Source organism: Elephas maximus, chromosome 20, assembly GCF_024166365.1.
Source record: "Elephas maximus indicus isolate mEleMax1 chromosome 20, mEleMax1 primary haplotype, whole genome shotgun sequence".
NCBI lineage: Eukaryota > Metazoa > Chordata > Mammalia > Proboscidea > Elephantidae > Elephas > Elephas maximus.
Window position 1 is genome coordinate 24,984,263 of NC_064838.1, and position 21,797 is coordinate 25,006,059.

The 21,797-nt window shown below is 34.9% G+C and overlaps 1 protein-coding gene across 4 annotated transcripts in view; it reads left to right on the forward strand.

Moving 5' to 3' along the window:
- The window catches only part of CNTN6 (contactin 6), a 230,578-nt gene that overhangs the window by 161,441 nt on the left and 47,340 nt on the right, over positions 1–21,797 (forward strand). For all 4 annotated transcript variants that reach the window (XM_049863033.1, XM_049863034.1, XM_049863036.1 and 1 more), the window contains one exon: positions 2,184–2,311. In XM_049863033.1, coding sequence (XP_049718990.1) covers positions 2,184–2,311 — 128 coding nt within the window. The remainder of the gene's footprint in view (positions 1–2,183; positions 2,312–21,797) is intronic.

Consider the following 21,797-nt stretch of genomic DNA (forward strand, 5'->3'; position numbering starts at 1 on the left):
TCTTGTTAAAATGCTGAGTTTGATTCAGTAGCCTGGGGTAAGGCCACATTTTGAGTAGCAAGGACATAGACCATCTTTGGGGCATCTATTAATGACTCAACAGAAACTTCTCGAAAATCATAGAACACGCAGAATGATTTTACAGCAAGTAAAACAAACTGATGACCTCTGATAGAGCATGAATACTAGAGATAATAAGATATAACTTTTGATTCATTTTCTGATATGTATTAATTATTTAGTCTTGGGTAGATTTTAACTTTTTCAGTCTTAGTTTGCCTTGCCAGCACTTTAAACAGTTGAAGAAGTTTATAAATATTGACTGATGGGTTGAGATTTCAAAAATAATCAATTTCAGTGATGTTAATTTTAATTTCATTCAATAAACATTATGGGGCATCTATTATGAGCCAGAAAAGGGCAGAATACTCCAGACAACATTAGACCACTGTTTATATGATTGTCCCTTTCTGAAAGATAAGTGCAAAATTATATGACGTATAAACATTGGTAGCCAGGGAATTTGTCTGATGGCCTTTAGATATCTGCAGATATATTATTTTTATCATTTAAAGTGTTTTATAGGTCAAACATTCACTCTTTGTATGTTGCTGAAAATCTTAGTTATTTCTAAATGGTACAGATAGATAATGTAACCAAATGTTTCTCACATTGGCATCTTCTGATTGAAACAGATTAAGAATTTTATTTGTCCAGAAGTTTACTGCATACTAAAATATCCTTGCTACTGTGTCAGTAATGGTATGATTAATTTAGTAATGTAAATTAGAATCTAGTAAGTTAGAGATTTCAGAAATTAAGTAAGGTCTCATATGACTGCTGTGGGGAATGCTCCAAGATACTTTCTGAAAAACATTGGATTTTTTTTATCACAGAGCAGTCTCAACCCAGATGTGTCCCCTTTTACTCGTGACAACAGTATGTGGAATTTGTCATTAATAATAAACCCAACATCAGAAGCTGGTTTCATACAAATTGTATTTGGCTGTTATTCTTTGTGCTTCAAATTGGGTAATTAATAATATTGGCTTCATTTCAAGTTATGCATGCATTAGAAATAAAGATGGTTTGTAATGCAAAAATACTGTTTGTTTTGCATTAATAGATAGGGCATACATGCCAATTGTCTGCCCTTTCTTTCCTTTAAAGCCATTATCATTGAAAATTAAGTTGTTATCACTTATGCTGGTACAATCTTGACTATTCACTAGTGTTTTTAAAGCTTTGTTTTGAAAAGTTTGGAATTAAATTTGTAATATATAAAATATATGAGCTCGAAATTGGGAAATGCATTTATTTTTCCATCTTATGGTCTCTTCTTATTAAAACAATTGATGATGGTGATTTTGCCAAAAACATCTTGGGGTATTCCTAATGATAGTGGCATACTGATGTCTGTGTTTGACTATTTCTGAATTTCAGAGAAAATTCAATAGGAATCATTTTATGAAAGACTGGAACTTCTGAGATTGATACCCCTTCTTTGTATACTAAATGGTTTCATATATTTTAGGAATATTTAGTTCAGTCTAATCCTTGAAGCCTTCATTTTTTCTACTCCTCTCTTCCCATTTTTGTTGGGACAGAGCACGTAATATACATGAACGCTTTGGCAATGGAATCACATGGATGTTTCCTTTAGCTTACTAGCACCAGCATGGAGTTGTCATGGTTAAAAAATCCTGTTGTTTGGTGGCAGAAAGCACTAAAAAAGACCGGGTGTATGAAGCCACAGGCTAGACAATGTGAAGATTGGCCTGCATTGCTCCAAAAAGCTAAGTTCAATTTTCATCAGTGAGTTGACTTTTCAAAAAGCACAGCAAATAGCTTCTGATGAATAGCTTCCTATTCATCAAGCAACTGGATATTGTGGTATCAAGTATTCATGTGATTTGTAATACTCATTGAAAACAACAATGATAAATGCAAGTTATGGTATGATAATTTTCAATACTGTGTCAGAATAAAAGAAAACGCTGTTTATTCTAACCTGTAGATTCAGAGGTTGCTCACATTAGGAACAGAATAATATGAAATGAATACATTCATATTATCAAAATACTCCCAGGATTGTAGGTATGTTTTTAAATAAAAATATATGGTTTCAAATTAACAATATTTAAAAAGCCTTACTTTCCATTAATTATGCATTTTATTTTTAGAGTGTTTCTCATAGAGGATGGCAGCCTCAAGATATATAATGTTACCAGGTCGGATGCTGGATCATATACTTGCATAGCCACAAATCAGTTTGGGGTTGCTAAGAGCACTGGAAGCCTGGTTGTAAAAGGTATTTTATCATCTTCATTTGTGCTTTATAAATACTGGAGATTTGTATGCATATCATGACCTCTATCATAGAGTCGAATCAGCGTCATGTTGTATCCATGAAATATTTGATGTCACAATTTACTTGAGTTGCATTACCATACTCATTAATATTGTGCCCACTTTTCCAGTGGGATTCTGTGAATAATTAGGCAGAGTTAACACCTGCACCTAAATTATTTGAAATTTCATAAATTTCTTAGTGATTGTGACCATGGGCATTTTGATAAAAACACTGGATAGTGTATTTCTTGGTTAAGTTTCATTCAGAAACTCTCAATGTGTATGAAATTTTACATATATATAAGCAACCAAGTACATAATCCTTTCATTTATTTATATAACTTTGGGCACATACCTAGTGAAATGCAGTCTCTTGAATATACTTTAATAAGCAGTTATTTTTAAAGAGAAAAAATAAATTTATAGCATCCGTATGAGTCATTATTATATTCCTATCACAGGAAACAGATCAGCTCATACAATTTGGGATGGCAAAACTGCCTACTCTATTTTTAAGGCTCTTAAACTGGTATCAATCCAAATGTCCCCAAGAATCACCAAGAGACATAATTAGTATTAGAAGTGCCTGTTCCCGGTCTTTGCTATTTTATTTTATTCAATCTCAGCTCATAAAAGCAGTATGTTTACTGGAAGCCACGTCACTTCTATCATTTCATTACCTCCCGGATGATAAAAATGACTGTTTAGATAAAGCATATTGAGCAGCTAATTAAGCCCAAATGATGAAATTCAGCAATTGATGCTTTTTCCTCTTTTCTATTAAAAAATATATTTAATAACAAGTAGTTTTTTTTTTTTTTTTCAGTTAGCTGCTACATATCAACTTTTTAAAATAGCCCAAGGAAAATAAACACCCACCTATGTCACTGGAAGACATTTCTGCCAACTTGTCTCTAGTCTGTTTCATTATGCCCACAATTGTCTGTAGAGCTCAGTGGAAATGTGACTGATACAACTTGATGTGTCAAAATCCCACTAGTGTGGCACATTTTGAGAAACTTTACTTCCTTGAGATTATATTGTCATCATGTTTTTAAGGCAGAGGTGAATTTAATCTTTTAAGATATGTGCTATAGCTATATTTAATAACAAGGTTATTTCTTCAGCAGATATTCGCCAATGTCCATATACTGAAAAAGGTGAATGCCTTATGTTTGTGAAGGAATACCACATTTTTACCCAAACAACGTGTACTTTCTACGTTTTTGCCAACCGCACCCTCCCCTTGAGAGCTATTTTTTGTAAGCACACTATTCTAATTTTTTCATGTAAAAAAATGGCATAGTGCACTTACGCTTGGTAAAAAAAAAAAAAAAAAACTTAGAATGCACGCATTATTTGTGTAAAAATACAGTAGCATGTACATTAAAAAAAGGGGAGGGGAATTAATTACCTCATTCAAATGAAGAAGGTATAGCTAGTACACATCATTTTAGTACAGCAGAAAATTCAAATATGGTGAAGGATAAAAAGTCATTGCAATAAATCTTCCACATTTGGAGAAATCCAGGGATAATTAAAATACAGAATATAAACGCTGGAAGACATCAGTGGTAGGAATGTTGTTTCTCAAAGGAAGTTTCTGTGGAATACGGTGATTTGTGAGCTGGACTAATGTTTTTGCTGCTAAAATAAAAAGATGAGGATGCTGGCCCCCAACCCCCAACATCCCCAAAAGGCTAATAATAAAAAAAAAGTTAATGTATGGATTGAGGTGAATGAAGAATTATTCCTTTTCATTTTTTCTTAAATATTTGACCTCAGGATACTAGTGCCTGCTAGCAATTGTTAGAATATGAGTATTAACAGAGAAACTTAGAAACTGCTTGCTTAGTTCTCAGATAGTGAACTCAGACTGTGGTTAGTTCCCTCAAAGAATGAGTGCATATTTCAAGCATGTAATTTGGCTATGTTTTCTGCTAATAAGGTCCTAGTTCTTATCATGGGAATAAGTAGATCTATATTTTAGGATATTTCGTAAAGAACAACATGATCCCCAGCTTCTCTGTTCTCTCTGTAAATAAGGGAATAATCAAGCAAGACTATTCAGTTTTTAGAAATAACCCTGACTTACCTTTCTACCTCTTTCTAGTATTCTTTGCTGGGGCTAAGCAAAAACCATTATTCTACTCTGTACTCCTCATCTTCTTAACCTGCTACATTTTTTGCTCTTCTGTAGTACTTTTTCTCTTCTTACAAACTGTATAATTTACTCATATGTTATGTCTGTGGTTTCTTGTCTATCTTTCCCTTCCTCTGGAACAGAAGTATCACAAGGGCAAGGAGCTTGATCTGTTTTAGTCAGCAGTAAACTACAAATCTAGAATAGTTCCAGGGACATTGTATATGTTCAATAAATATTTACTGATTGAATGAGGTTCTTATCTTTAACCTCTTAGTCGTAGAGATAAATTCCATCCAGACTCCTTGCTCTAAAACATGAATGTTTTCAATCAACGCTGCAGTAAAGAGTATCAAGGAGAAACACCACACACTGAAATGCTTTCACCTACCCAATTTTAGGGTTTGTTTTTTTGTTTAATGGTGTAACTGTAATAGACAGTCATCCTTGGGTAGTGCAAACGGTTAAGCACTTGACTACTAGCTGAAAGGTTGGTGGTTCAAACCCACCAGAGACACCTTGGAAGACAGGCCTGGTAACTGGCTTCTGAAAAGTCACAGCCTTGAAAACTCTACGGACCAGTTTTACTCTGTACACAGGGAGTCACCATGAGCCGGAAGTGACTCCGAGGCAACTAACAACAACAATAATAGGTAGACACCTCCTCACTCTGGTAAAAGGCGGCAAACATGAAACCACGAGAAAATTCTAAAGTCTTTGTGGAGACCACTCATTGTTCTGGTATGTTCCGCACAATACTGAGGATGATTTACATATGCAAAAAAGCACAGACGTTAACATAACTGATAGCAATATGCATGATTATCAAGTTATTTCCACTCATTTATACCAAATAATAATAAACCCGTTACTCATTGCCATCCAGTTGATTCTGACTCATTGCAACCCTATAGGAGAGACAGAACTCATAGGGTTTCCAAGGCTGTGATCTTTACGGAAGTAGACTGCCACATGTTTCTCCCATGGAGTAGCCGATAGGTTCAAACCGCCAAACTTTTGGTTAGCAGCTGAATGCCACCAGGGATCCTTTCAAATAATAATACGAAGGATATTTTGTTTGTTATTTTTTAGCCCTCATGAAATATCCACATTCCATTTTAAGGGAATTTTTATATCTTTTACTTCTTTGCTATTGACAAGAACAAATCTCTGAAATGTAAATAAACACACATACACACATACATAACTACATAAATAAATTAAATAAATACATACACACAGTGTATGTACAGTGTGAATAAAAGCATCTTTAGAAACATTGCTTTTTTACTGATCTGTAACATATAATCTATATTAGACTGTATGGTTTGCATGTGAACAGAGTTCCAAGATCAGTCTATTATTAGCTTGTCCTCCTAACTAGACCACTGTCTCTAATTCTCTTTCATGGAGGACTTTTGAAGACATCCCTATCAAAGAAATATTATTTTACACTGTATCAATTTGAAACTTTAATCTGGAAAAGCATTGTAATAGCATGTGTGGATTCAACAATTTTCTTGACTTTGAGAGTGTAGCCAGTTGGTTGTTCGTGAAGATGGCTTAATGTGTGTGTGTTTCTCATCTATAGAGTTCATCTAAATGTGGTTACAGAATCGAGTATCATTTTGTTCCTCAAACCAAAATCAGCATATAGTGACCTCAATGGTAAGGGGGTGGTAAAGAGCCAGTGAGAAATTTCTGGAAAGCTGTGGGAGAAATAATCATCTCTCTTTGAATTTACTTATCAGCTTCAGTCATGCAAGAAATGTTGTTGTTAGATAATATGTAAAAAGATAATAGTTACAAGAGTATGATATTTTCCAGCTTAGTTTTTAGCTGATACGGCTTATCTGTGTTAAGAGGATTCTGAAATTATTTGCCCTGTATGTCTGGAATTTCTATTTCACTAATGTGGCAGAATAAAGCAATTTTCCATTCAAACACTGCAAGTGCAGTTAGCACCAGCCTTGCCAGAGCCTCAGAAGATGCCCAGTGCAATTTGAGGACATGTTCCGTAGGCACAAATAGAGGATTGAAAGGAAAGAGAGCTTAAGTGTTTTCATTTCAGAGGACTTAGGTTAAAATTACAATGTGTACATACACTAAGAGGTATATGAAAATCACATAAAAGGAGAAATTATTTGATCTGGCATTTGGAAAATTATTAAAAAGCAAAGTAACAGCAGGCTATAAAAATGATCTTGTTTGCAGGCAACATTTGTTTTTGTTTCCCCACTGGAGAAGTTTTGGGTGTTCAATTATAGGCCTCATTGCTTCAGCATTATTTTCAACTGAAATGTCGGAACTTGGAAAAGCATATCTAATGTGCAAATTAAGTTTATTGCTGCTCATTTAGTTGTTTATTCTTTGTGATAGAAGTCTTTATTATACCAGCATACAGAGTGGCCTATCTATTTTCTCCTGTGGAATGGGGTATTCACTAATATGACTCTACATTTACTCAGAGAAATACCCACGATAGATAGATAATTGGAGGTTTTCCGGCTTTAAAAAGCAGTTTAAGGGATTTGAGGTGTCAAGGCTAGGTTTATCAAGAAACTCAGCTTTACTGAGTAAACCAAAAGTACCATTTCAGAGAAATGACAGGACATACTGGAATATACCCGTCATATTGTCATTTTTGAAACTGTCAGAGAAGTCTTCCAGTATTGCTAACCTCTCCCTTAAAACATTCAATTCCACACCCCGATCTTCTACAAAGAATGCTTCAAACATTTTAAAAGAACTTAGATTTAAAAAGTTATTAATGCGAACAATTTTCAAGGTGAAAAAATGGATAGTGAGATATTATACTGGCCAGAAGTGTTATTTTCTTTCCTTCTGCAATATGTAAACAATGCCAAATGAATTCCTGAGACCTGAACACCAGAATCTATTCAAGTAAAGATGGGAGCGCAAATGCAACACTTGTCAATTTAAGCAAGCCCATTAATATTAATGTCATTTTGGTCTTCACAGAAATTAAGTTAGTTCATGCCCCTTTTCAAAAGTAACACATATCATTCAGATCAAATTTCCAAATATATTAAGCAGTTTTTTTTTTTTAATGTATCAGGTAACATTCAAATGAGTAAAAGCACAACCTTTGGAATTAGATCAATGGGCTCTATTACTAACTAGCATGAGATCTGGAAGAGTTCATTTTTACTATTATGTATGTTATATTCTCTATCATTATGAGTATTAATAACTATCATTTATTGAATATACGCTCTGTGCCAGACACTGTTATAGTTGTTTTACATCATTTCATTGACCATCAGAACAACACTTTGATACAGATATTATTACCTGCATTTTACAAAAGGGGAGACTGAGGTCCAGACTGCTGAAACTACCTGCCCAAGGTCTCTGTGTTAGTAAGTAGCAGAATTTTGTTTTGTTTTGTTTTTCCTTCTTTATTTAACATCAAATAAATTTATGCAACAATAAATGCACAAGGCAATTTCACATGGCATTGCTTAAAGTCCAGAGTCTGTAAAAATATAACTGGAAGATATTAGTACACTTCCCCAAAATAAGTCAAAATCCATTCCCTAAATGGAGCTCAATATTTATTTTGATTTTTTTTTATCTGAGGTAAAATTTACATATAATGAAGTGCATAGGTCTTCAGTGTACATTCACTGAATTCAAACACCTACACCCAAGTAACTTAAAACTGTTCCAAGATACAGAACATTATCATCACCCTAGAACTAGAATGTTCTATCATGCCCCATCTTAATCCGTCCCCATTCCATTCTAGAAGCAACCACGTTATGATTTTGTTCCACCGTATGTATCATACAAATGCCATCATATAGAAAGTACTCTTTTGTGTCTAGCTTCCTTCATTCAGCATAAAGCACTACCAACTAAACCAGCTAAACACCTTTTGGGTTGCTGGGTAATACAAACAGTTAATGCACTCAGCTGCTAACTGAAAAGTTGAAAGTTCAAGTGTACCCAGAGACATCTCAGAAGAAACGCCTGATGATCTATCCAAAAAAAATCAGCCATTGAAAACCTGTGGAGCACAGCTCTACTCTGACTCACGTGAGGTTGCCATGAGTCACAGTCCACTCAAGGGCAACAGGGTACACACATTTTATTTTTATTAAAACAAACAAAAACAAATTCAAGACTTCAACCAATAGCAGCTTTATTTTGTACAGTAAAGGATATCTTGAACAATCAAAAAGTAAAAAGATACAGACTTATAGTACATTAATATTTTACCTTTTTATTTCAGTTAACCTATAAACCTCTTTGTCTTTAGCTTCCTTCCCAAATCTGTACAAACTTTATTTTTCCCCTTGTGTCCTGAATACCTGGTTGGGAACTGGAAGTTCAGAAATTTCCCCATCACTCTACTCTTACCCTGAAAGAATTAGTCTACTATGTTCCTCAGGTGTTCTATCTCTAAGCTACCACAGCGATCACTTACTGGTCTGGTGCCCACTGGAGTTCACCTTTCTGGAGCCCTGGTGACACAGTGGTTAAGACCAATGGCTGCTAACCAAAAGGTCAGCAGCTTGAATGCACGACCCACTCTTTGGAAACCCTATGGGGCAGTTCCACTCTGTCCCATGGGGTTGCTATGAGTCCTAATAGACTTGAAGGCAACTTTTTTTTTTTTTTTTGAGTGTGCGTTATTAAGAAGTAAAAGACTCTTAGATGTAAGCTATGTTTTCAGTCTATTTATCCTGGATACTCAATCAAGCAGATAGCAGATGCTTTCAAGTTCAAAAGAAGAGTGAGGATGGACGGGTAAAGAATAGAGCAAACAATTGGATGGATGAAATTCAGCCTGATTCTTTCCTTCTGGCTTTTATTTTCTCATTTTGCCCTATCCTTTTTTTTTTTTTTACTTCCATTATAAATGTTCAAAAGAAAACACTCTCTTCTACACCCAGTGAACACATAAAATCTGATTTCCTAATTCTATCTCCTATAATACTACAAAGTTCTCAACCCGATGATCTTCCACAGCCCAGCATAAAGTTATCAATTGGAGCACTGTCTGAGTGGATCTTACCTACTTATAAAAACATAAATATGAAGCCATAAATCTACAGTCATTAACAGCTATGAAACTGAGTAGTTGGCATATCTAATTCATTAAATGCAAACTACAGTGCATGCTCTGTTTAAATAGATGTCAGGCTCTGTTTTGAATATTTGTTAACAAAGAAGATCTGTGTTTATATTTGATGTTATTACTTGCTTGGGAAATATTTGGTACAACTTCCCATGAGATTTAGACATGTTTTCTCATTTTGACATCTCAACTTTCAGACAATTGCCTTCTCTAGACTGGTTATTCATTTGGTTTTGCTTATTTATTTATTTAAACAATCGAATGGGTTCTTTTCAATCTTTTAATATTCATTTAAAAATTTCTACATAATGGAGCCCTGGTAGAGCAGTGGTTAAGACCTTGGCAGGTAACCAAAAGGTCGGCAGTTCAGATCCACCAGCCACTCTTTGGAAACACTATGGAACCGTTCTGCTCTGTACTAGATGTTGCTATGAATGGGAATTAACTCGACGGCAACAGGTTTTTTTTTTTTTTTTTTGGAAGTAGAAGATAAAAGGATAATGGTACTTGCAGGTACACTGGAATGTATTGACCATTATTACTTTGCACATTGAAATTATACTTGGCCTGTGGGAAAATAACAAGTGTTACATGTAGATTTTAATCTGTATAAATACATGTTTAAAGAGATAATCTTACACTTGCCTAAGAAGATCTAAAACATCCTAGGCTTATGCAAGTGTATATATGAAGAGGAAAAGTATATCAACTAAAGACTTAATTCATCTATTTCTGCCTAGTTAGTAACGGATATTTAAGACCGCATCATGCCAATTTCCTTATTTTATTTTTTCTCTAAACTTGTTGCTGTAAAGTCGATTCTGACTCACAGCAACTCTATAGACCAAAGTAGAACTGTCCCATAGGGTTTCCAAGGAGTGGCTGGTGCATTCAAGCTGCTGACCTTTTGGTTAGCAGCCAAGCTCTTAAACCACTTGGTTTCACATGTTGTTGTTGCTGTTAGATGCCATCAAGTCAGTTCTGACTCATAACGACACTATGTACCACAGAATGAAACACTGTCTGGTCCTTCATCATGCTCACAATCATTGTTATGCCTAAATCCGTGGTTGCAGCCACTGTGTCGATCCATCTCATTGAGGGGCCTTCTCTTTTTCACTGACCCTGTACTCTACCAAGCCTGAGGTCCTTCTCCAGGGACTGATCCCTCCTGATAACATTTCAAAAGTTATATAAGACTCAGTCTCACCATCCTTGCTTCTAAGGAGAATTCTGGTTGTACTTCTTCCAAGACAGATTTGTTCATTCCTTCGGCAGTCTGTGGTATATTTAATATTCTTCACCAACACCACAATTCAAAGGTGTCGATTATTCTTCACTCTTCCTTATTTATTGTCCGGCTTTCGCATGCATAAGATGCGATTGAAAATACCGTGGCTTGGGTCAGGCACACCTTAGTCTTCAAAGTGACATGTTTGCTTTTCAACACTTTAGAGTTTTTTCACAGCAGATTTGCCCAGTGCAATGTGCTTCTTGATTTCTTGACTGCTACTTTCATGGGTGTTGATTGTGGATCCAAGTAAAATAAAACCCTTGACAACTTCAATTTTTCTCCATTCATCATGATAATACTTATTTGTCTAGTTGTGAGGATTTCTGTTTCTTTATGTTGAGGTATAATCCATACTGAAGGCTGTTGTCTTTGATCTTCATCAGTAAGTGTTTCAAGTCCTCTTCACTTTCAGCAAGCAAGGTTGTGTCATCTGCATAACACAAGTTGTTAATGAGTCTTCCTCCAATCCTGATGCCCCATTCTTCTTCATACATTCCAGGCTCTCAGATTATTTGTTCAGCATACAAATTGAACTGGTATGGCAAAAAGGATATAACCCTGACACTCACCTTTCCTGACTTTGGACTACATAGTATCCCCTTGATCTGTTTGAACAACTGCCTCTTGATCTATGTACTGATTCCTCATGAGAACAAATAAGTGTTCTGAAAATCCCATTCTTCTCAATGTTATCCATAATTTGTCATGATCCACACAGTCGAATGCCTTTGCATAGTCAATAAAATGTAGGTAAACATCTTTCTGGCATTCTCTGCTTCCAGCCAGGATCCATCTGACATCAGCAATGACATCCCTGACGACATGTCCTCATCTGAATCTGGCCTGAATTTCTGGCAGTTCCCTGTCGATATACTCACGCAGTTGCTTTTGAATGATCTACAGCAAAATTTTACTTGCATCTGATGTTAATTATATTGTTCGATAATTTCCGCATTCTGTTGAATTATCTTTCTTAGGAATAATCCTTTATTATGTTGAGGAATTTCCCTTCTATACCTATTTTTACTGAGAGTTTTTATCAGGAATGGGTGTGGGACTTTATTGAATGCCTTTTCTGTGTGGCTTGAGATGATCATACAATTCTTTCATTTATGTGGTGGATTACACTGATTCATTTTGTAATGTTGGATCATCCTTGCATACATCTTATGAATCCCACTTGGTGGTGGTGTATAATTTTTTTTAATATGATGCTGAATTCTCCTGGCTAGAATTTTGTTGAGAATTTTTGCATCTGTATTCATGAGATATATAGGTCTGTGATTTTCTTTTTTTGTGGTGTCTTTGCCTGGTTTTGGTATCAGGGTTATACCGGCTTCATAGAGTGAATTCGGAAGTATTGCTTCCTTTTCTATATTCTGAAATAATTTGAGTACTACTAGTGTAAACTCTTGTCTGAATGTTTGGTAGAATTCTCCAGTGAAGCCATCTGGGTCAGGATTTTTTTGTTGATGGGAGTTATTTTTTATTACCTTTTCAATCTCTTCTCCTGTCATGGGTCTCTTCAGATTTTCAGCTCAGTTTGTATTAGTTTGGTAGGTAGTGTGTTTCTAGATATCTGTCCATTTTCTCTAGGTTTTCAAATTTGTTGGAGTATAGTTTTTCATAGTACTGTTATGATTCTTTGTATTTCACTTGAGTCTGTTGTAAAGTCCTCCATTTCATTTCTTATTTGGGTTATTTGCATTCTCTTCTGTTTTTCTTTTGTGAATTTGGCCAGTGGCTTGTCTGTTTTGTTGATCCTTTCAAAGAACCAACTTTTGGTTTTGTTGATTCTTTCTATTGTTTTTCTATTCCTATTTCATTTATTTCTGCTGTTTATTATCTCTTTTCTTCTGGTGACTATGGGAGTGTTTGTTTTGCTGTTCTCTTTCTATTTATTTGAGTTGTGTAGCTAATGTTTTCATTTTGTTTCTTTCTTCTTTTTTTGATGTGTGCATCTATTGCTGTAAATTGACCTCTGAGCACTGCCTTTGCTGTGTCCCAAAGGTTTTGGTATGATGTGTTTTCATTCTCATTTGAGTCTAGGAATTTTTTAATTCCATCTCTGATTTCTTCTATTACTCAGTGGTTTTTAAGCAGGATGTTATTTAGTTTCCATATAACTTTTTTTCCGCCTTGCTCTTCCTGTTAACTTCTACTTTGATGGCACTGTAGTCAAAGAAGATACTTTGCATTATCTCAGAGTTCTGGATTTTGTTGAGGGTTGCTCTGTGGCCTAAGATGTGGTCTATTCTGGAGAAAGTTTCATGTGGGTTGAAAAAAAAATGTGTACGTTCTAGCTGTTGGGTGGAGTGTCCTATATATGTCCATGAGGTCAAGTTGGCAGATTGTGTCCTTAGATCTTCAATATCTTTATTAAATTTCTTTCTAGATGTTCTGTTTTTTACAAAGAGTGGTGTGTTGAAATCTCTTGCTATTACTGTGGAACTGTCAATTTCTCTTTCAGTGCTGTTAGAGGTTGTTTTCATGTATTTTGGAGCCCTGTAACTGGGTGCATAGATATTTACTATGGTTATGTCATCATAATGAATTGTCCTTTTAATGATTATATAGTGCCCTTCTTTGTCTTTTATGGTGGATTTTGTTTTAAAATATTTTATCTGAGATTAGTATTGCCACTCCGGCTCTTTTTTGCCAGTCGTTTGCTCGATATATATTTTTCCATCCTTTGATTTTTAATAAATTTACATCTTTGTTTCTAAGGTGAGTCTCTTGTAGACAGCATATTGATGGATCCTGTTTTTTTTTTTTTTAATCCATTCTGTCATTCTCTGTCTCTTTGTGTGTGCATTTAGGCCATTTACATTCAGTGTAATTATTGATTAAAAAAAAATTTTTTTTTTTTTTGTGAGTTTATTGTTTTCATTTTGCCATGGTTTTTTGTGGTGCAGACATTTTCTTTGTTCCTCTTACTTTCTTGTGCTGAAGTTCTTTTTTTGTGGATTTTTTTTTCTTCATTTCTTTTGTTTTGGTAGATTTTGTTTTTATGGAGACTTTATGTTTTTCTTCTTTATTTTGCTGAGTAGGTTTGTAACTTTCTTTGTGGTTACCTTGAAATTTACCCTTATCTTCCTAGGTTTGAACCAGTCTATTATTACTTGGTATCACCTTACCTTCATCTGCATTAGGAAGTTCTATACCCACACTGTTTATTCCCTCTTTTATTGTTCTTATGTTGTCATTTGCAGGTTAACCTCTCTGGTTCCCTGTTTTAAAATATTTTGGTTTTGGATAGTTCTTGAGAGTTCATTTCCTAAGTTTGTATCTGGCTGGTACAATCTTGTGTCCTAGATTCAGATTGTGGTCTGATGTTGTTTGTTCTCAAACTGAAGGACTCCCTTTAATAATTCTTGTAAGTTTGCTTTGGTTTTTACATATTCCCTTAATTTCTGTTCATCTGGAAATGTCCTAATTTCACCATCATATTTGAATGAGAATTTTGCAGGATATATTATTCTTGGTTGGAAATTTTTTTTTTTCAAGATTTTATATATGTCATCCCATTGCCTTCATGCCTGCATTGTTTCAGCTGAGAAATCACAGCTTAGTCTTATTGTTTTCCCTCTGTATGTGACTTTTCATTTTTCTCATGCTGCTCTCAGGATTCTTTCTTGTCTTTCATTTTAGTGAGTGTGATTATGATATGCTTTGGTGATTTTCTTTTGAGGTCTATCTTATATGGGGTTCTCTGAGCTTCTTGGATAATCAGCTTTTCATCTTTCATGATATTAGGGAAGTTTTCTGTCAGTAATTCTTCAATGATCCTCTCTGTGTTTTCTGTTTTCTCCCTCTGTTCTGGAATTTCAATCGCTCACAAATTTTTGCTTTTGACTGTATCCCACATAATTCTCAGGGTTTCTTCATTTCTCTTCTGATTTTTCCTCAAAGTTGTATCCAAGGATTTGTCTTCAATTTTGCTGATGTTGTCTTCCATTGTTTTAAATCTGCTCCTCAGACCTTCTATGACACTGTCCATTTGTGAAATCTTGTTCTTTATCTTTTGGATTTCTAATTGTTGTTTTTGTATGACTTCTAGCTGTGAATTTATTTTGTATTATTTTCCTTAATTATTCCATTTTTGTCTGTATTTTCCATGAATCTGTCTTGCCCATGAATCTACTTTTTTTTTTTTTTCCATTTTTGTCTGCTTTTTGCTTCAACTCTTGGATAGCTCTGAATATTAGAGATTCGAAATCCATATCAGGTAGTTCTAGTGCCTTTTCTTCTACTGGAAGTCATCTGATGTTTTATTTTGGATGCCTACTGGAATCATCCTGTCTTTTTTTTTTTTTATGTTTTGACATTGTCTGCTGTCTTTGGGACATTGAGTATTTTCTTCATTTATTGATTATAGATTTGTTTGCTTTGTCCTGCTTTTTTGTTTTATTCAGTTATGTCTGAGCAGACAGGCTATGCATTCTTTGTTGTTTGCTCATCTGTCGGTATGATACTTTTTACCTCATTGTCCAATGGACAAGGTCACTTGCTCAGCTATGGTGCAGCAGGCAGGTCTAACCAGTGCTCTGTCTCCTGCTGGGAGCTCTGCAAAGCTGCTTTCCCATGCTCCCTGCGCACCAATCTCTGACAGGAGTCCAAGATGGTGAATCTGTGCTGCATTAATTGATGAGGGACCGACACTAGTACCTCTCCTTGCTCTCTGTTTTCTGTCAGTTTCTTATTCCATTTGGTGCTTGGTTGAGTTCCCTATCTCTTCATTTAAAGCTTAGGGTTCTAGGACTGATGTTTTTCTCTGTTTTATTTTTTTGGGTCTTTGCTGTGGAGGGATGGCGTCGTACTTCTGTCTGTAGTACCATGTTGGCAATCCCTCTCTTTCTTGAAATTTTATTTAGCAATTTTCTCCATTCCTTTTTCTGTTACCCCTATTATTTAATTGTTTGGTCTCCTAGGCTGGCCTTTTATTTATCTATCTATCTATCCTTCTATCTATTTTTTCTTTCTTAGTAACCATCTTACAGCATTTTTTCCCTCTATTTGTGAGAAATTTTCTCAATTTTATCACTTGAACTTTCTATTTAGAAATTTTCGTTGCCTGCTTTTTTTTTTTTTGTCTTTTTTTTTTGTTTGTTTTAGTTTTCTGGCAGATCTTTGATATAATAACTTACCCTTATTTTAATCTGATCTGGCTGGGCTGTTCCCTTGGGAGGCCCATAATGGTAGTATATTCAGATCTTCTCCCTTAGAATCATTGGATTCCTAGAAGTGTCACCCAGTTTCCTGTCTGAAGAGTGAAAGCCTACTAGCTGGCACCCTCAGAGCTGAAAGGAGTTACAGGATATGGATCTAAGCACTCACTATGTAAATGGCTCCTTGGTTCCCCTGTTTTCCCTAAGATACCCCCTCCATCAACTGTGCTTGGTGACCAGAACTCAGAGAACCTTTGTTTCATATTCTCCCTAGAGACTAATTTGCTTGTCTTCTGCTGAGATGGGGAAATAATCTGAAGGTCATATAGCTTCCTATTTGTAAATCACAAAAGGGGGGTTGACACAGTAAATGAGTTTGCTTCTTAGTTTTTCCACGGCTAGCAAAGGATTAAGCTTTTTGCTAAGTCAGTTATGACTCAATTTACTTCATTCCAGTTTCTTAAATTTCAGCTCTTCTCTTGATCTCTTTGTTTTGATGGATTTATGTCTTTTTTTTTTTTTTTTGGTGTCATTTCATTGATTTTTTAAAAAACTGTTTAATCAATCATCTTAATCAGGACATTACACATCTTTACTTTTTATTTTAATATTATTTCTCACTATTTAGAAAAATGTCAGGGTTCAGTTAGTTTCTGTTGAAATAAAACATAATAAATGGTTAAGAAAGGACAGTTTGGGAGATAATGACTCACAAACTCAGATCATCCACTTGTGCTCTAGATCTGGTTCCCACATCATCCCAACAATTCTTTCTCTCTCCCTTGTCTTTTTATTATTTCCTTTACCAAACCTTTCCAACCACCATGCATGCATATTGTTACTCCCTTCATAAAAAAAGAAAAGAAAGAATTTTTGTGATTTCACTCGACATCCATGTACTTCCTTACTTAATTGTTTCCTTTATAGTAAAACTCTGAAAGAGTTATCTAGACTGGTTTGCTTTCCCCAGTCCTTTGTGTCAATTCTGTTTTAAATCAAGTCCAGTCAAATTTTGACAGTACCCTTCTCAAAATTTCTCTGAAAAAGGTTACTAGTAACCTCCAGTTGCTAAATCCGGTGGTCATTTTTCAGTCAACTTAACCAATCACAACTATTTATCATAGACTTTTCCTTGAAACATGTTCCTCACTTGGCTTCTGGGGCATTGTATTTGCCAAATTTTCATTTTACATCATGAGTCACTCTTTCTTAGTTTTTTTTTTTTTTTTCTGTTGGTTCATCTTAATCTGCTCGATTTCCTAAAGTTGAGTATGCCAGGGACTTGCCCTTGATTTTATTCTCTGCTATATCTATCCCCATGCATCTGCTATCTCATCTAGTCTCATGGTTTTATAACATCTAAAAGCTCATTCCTAAACTTAAATGTACAGTTAAAATATCTCCTCTTAATCCAAAAATCCAACTGCCTAATTATTATCTTCACTTAAAAGTATATGATATCTAATATTGAATTTGTAACTCTGACTCTTGAATCTTGCTCCTACTGCAATCTTTCCCTTCTATGTTAATGCCAGTAACTGACACTCAGTCCATATACTTACACTCATGTTTAACTCTTCTCTTTCTTATCCAATTGTCTAACAAACGGCACCAACTTCAGACACATGCGGAATTCCATTACTTCAACTGCACTCTATTACTTTAAACCACTATTACCTCTTTCCCATAGTTTTGCACTAGCACAGAGGTTCCCAAACAATGGTGATTTTGCCTCCAAGGGAGGCAGTGTGTGGCAATGTAGAGAGTAAACTTTGATTGCGGCAACCAAAGAGGTTCAACTGCCATCTACTGTGTAGAGGCCACGGTTATTACTAAATATCCTATAATGCATAGGACAGCCCCACATGGAGCCTCCCGCCCCCGTCCTCCCCCACACATACAGCAAAGAATTATCTGGGCTAAAATGTTAATGGTACTGATGTTGAGAAACCCAGGTATAGCTTCATAACATATTTCTCTTGATTCTGTTTTTGTCCCCCTTTTAGAATCTACAGTGTTCCCATTAAAATACAGGTGATATTCTGTCACTGTAATGCTTACAATCCTCTTTGTTTTTTTTTTTTTTTGTTCAGTGTTCATAGTGATGTATACTCAAAAGAAGGTTAGACTTCAACACTAATTAAATGGTTTTTTGAATAAGTGACTGAACAATTAGTATACTTGCATATTAAGAGTTCTCACTTCTATCCAAAATAATACTTACTTATTTCTCAAACTGGCATTGATTATCATAATGGGCAAACTAATCCATAAATAGTTCACAGTAAATGGCCTAAATATTTCCATCACTGCACATAAACTATTATTAAAATTGTTAATAATGGAGAAATTTATGTCCTGGCTAGTTAAAGTACTTTCACACACCTTAGTAGGTTTATCACACCACAATAAAGTAACTTTATTCCCACTGACATCAATTGCAAATATTGTTAAAATTTAAAAATAAATAAATAGCTGTTTTAAGCAATTGTGAGGATAACCAAGGTGTCTGTAAAATGAGGGGACATATCCTGAAGAAAACAGAAGCACAGATGGCTAAGAATAACATTCCCCACTGTATTTCTCCTCAAGAAATAGTCCAATTCCTAAGCAGTATGGGAAGGGAAGAAAAATAGCAAAAAGCATCAGCTAAGAACTAAGCAAATATTTCAATAGTCTCACAGTGCAAGGCAGGCAAAAATTATAGTTCAATATCAGCCAAATAGAAGGGGGCCTGCTAAACAATGCAGCCATCAATTGGTACATCTGAAGGACTGTGTGCTGGTAATAAGAACAAAACAAAATATACGAGGACTTTAAGTGACTGAGATGCACACTCACTTCATACCAGTTTTTAATTTGATTCTGCTCCTCTTTTTACTGCCTGTTGGAGAAAAAAAATTAAATCTTTCTGGGGAAAAGAAAATAAGAAATTTATATTTTTTGATACATAATGTCTGGCATTCAAAAAAAAATATTACCAGGAATGGCTGGAGGCAGGACCAGATGACTAAAACCAAGAGTTAAAAGGTCATAGTTGATATGAAAATTGAATTTATTAGAAAAAAGCTTCATGATTACCATAATAAGTTCAAGAAAAATAGATGACAAGATGGAGAATTTTAGAAGACAAATGACAGCTATTAAAAATCAATTGGAAGTTCTATAAATGAAAATACAAAAGCTAAAATTAAGAACACAAGAATTTTATTTACCACCAGATTAGAGATAGTAGAAAAGAAGATTGATAAAGTGGAAGACATGTGAATAGGAATATATCCACTGCAACACGAAGAAAAAATATAATGAGAAATGTAGAAAATAGTTCTAACATATATGACATTGGAGTTCTAAAAGGAGACGAGAGGAGAGAGAAGCACAAGCAATATTTCAAAAATATTTGCTGGGTTTTAAGAAAACTGAATGTGATAAATGGCATTTTATTCAGAAAGCTCTATGGGCCTCAAGTAGAATAAATAGAGGTAGTTCCCAGCTTAGGATGAGGTTCTGTTCTGATAGCTGCTCTGTCCTAAGTCGGTTCTGATGTAAATTGAATACCTCATTATTTTTTTAGTTTTCATTATTATTGCTGTTTATTATTGCTACATAAATCTGATCTCTATTTGTCTTTGGGAGTTGGAAACATTACATCTGAGAATGACAACATCAGCAAATTACACACTGCAATATTGTATGTAGTACATATTACTAATGATAAAATGTACAAAAACAGGTGGACCTAACGGTGGTTCATCATAACTGGAGTAGTTCATAAATCAGGGACTACCTGTACAAAGAAAAGCTTACAGAGAACATGGTAGTAAAACCAAAGGGAAAAAAAGCATCAAGAAAAAAAAGATACATTATCTTCAAAAGAACAACAATGAAACTGACAATTGATATCTCAACAAAGTATGAAATCCAGAAGACTATGGAATGATTATATCAAAGGGTTAAAGAAAATACCAATCCAGAATTCTATGCCAGAAAAAAATATCCCCCAAGATGAAGAAAAAATAAAAATGCTTTCAAACCAATAAAACCCAAGTGAATACAACCATATCATTCCTAAACTAAAAGAAATGCTAGCGGAGCTCCTTCAGATAGAAGGAATATGTCCCAGTTCAAAAGCACATAAATAAGGTTAATATATGTGTAGGATTAAATAAGATAACAGCACCACAAGAGGTGGGAAGAGGGTAAACGGAGTACAACATTCTAAGTTTCTCTAACTATATAGATAGAGTAAAAAGTAATAGTTTACAGTAGCTGCTAATAGGTGAAAAGGCCATGTGGTATTCTCTTGTATAACCACTAAAAGAATAATGAAAAATAATGTAAACATTAGCTAAAGTGGGCAGAGAATTATATCTATATAAAAAAAATACCAAAACCAAAAATCAAGCCTGTTGCCGCTGAGTAGATACCAACTCATAGCGACCCTATAGGACAGCATAGAACTGCCCCATAATGTTTCCAAGGAGTGTGTGTTGGATTTGAACTGCCAACCTTTTGGTTAGCAGCCAAGCTCTTAACCACTGCGCCACCAGGGTTATATATCTACGTACATCTCATTAATCCGGAAGAATACAACAAGGAGAAAAAAGAAATAAAGAGCAAACAGACAGGTTAAACATAAAATAAATATTGAGAGTATAAATTTAACCTCAAATATAAGCATCAATGCACTATTTCAAGGTACATGATTGTAGATGTAGAAAAAAAATTGTAATTAAGCTTATCAAGGACACTGGATACAAGATCCATAGGTAAAAAGAAACTATTTCTATACTCTACTGATAAATGTGTATAAAATGAAATTTAAATTATTATGTTAATAGCGTCCAAAAAGTCAAATATCTAAGAAGACTACATAGCAACCTACGAAACCTCTACATGGAAAATAGTGAATATAACTTGAATGTTCCCACACGTCTAGGAGAAAACTGACCGTCCGGTAGCCATGGCATCATGGCAGAGCCTGTTTTAAACCCATTTCAAGTGATTAATGAGAAGCCACCTCAAAGCGCAAACTTTTGCAAGCCAACTAGTCAGTGACAGTCTCTTACTTCTGAAAGACAGCTAATGACAAATAAAAACAAAACCCAGTGCCATAGTCTCCCTCAAAAAAGAAAAAAAAAAAAAAAAAGACATGCCTCTGAGGACCAACCAATCAACTATAGTTCCACGCAAGCAACCTTGCTTCAGATGATGGAAGTCCACAAACGTCTTGAAGGTTTGCCAGTTTTTCCAAAAATCCTATATAAATCAGCAGTCTGCTCTGTTCAGGGAGACTGTGCCTGAGAAGCACTGCTCTCCTTTACTACATAAAAAACAAAACCAAAACCAAACCCACTGCTGTCAAGTAGATTCCGATAGGAAGCAATAAATTCAGCTTTGTCTGTTATGTCAGACATTGAGTGGTCCTCTCATCATCCTTTAACAATGTAAGATATTAATGAAAGAAATATAAGGGGTTCTAAATAAATCTTTATTAATCACGGAAATGAAGGGAAAAAAAACATGTAAATCAATATATACATACCCAATGACTTCAAAGAAAATAGTGGCAAAACAAAGTGTCACAAGGATATGGTACAACCGGAGGTAGTACAAATTGGTAAAATTCTATGGCAATATCTATTAAAATTATACATATGAAAACCCTATAAGTCAGTGGTTTTACTTCTATGTATATAAGTGTATAGATGTTCACAAAAAGACATGCACATG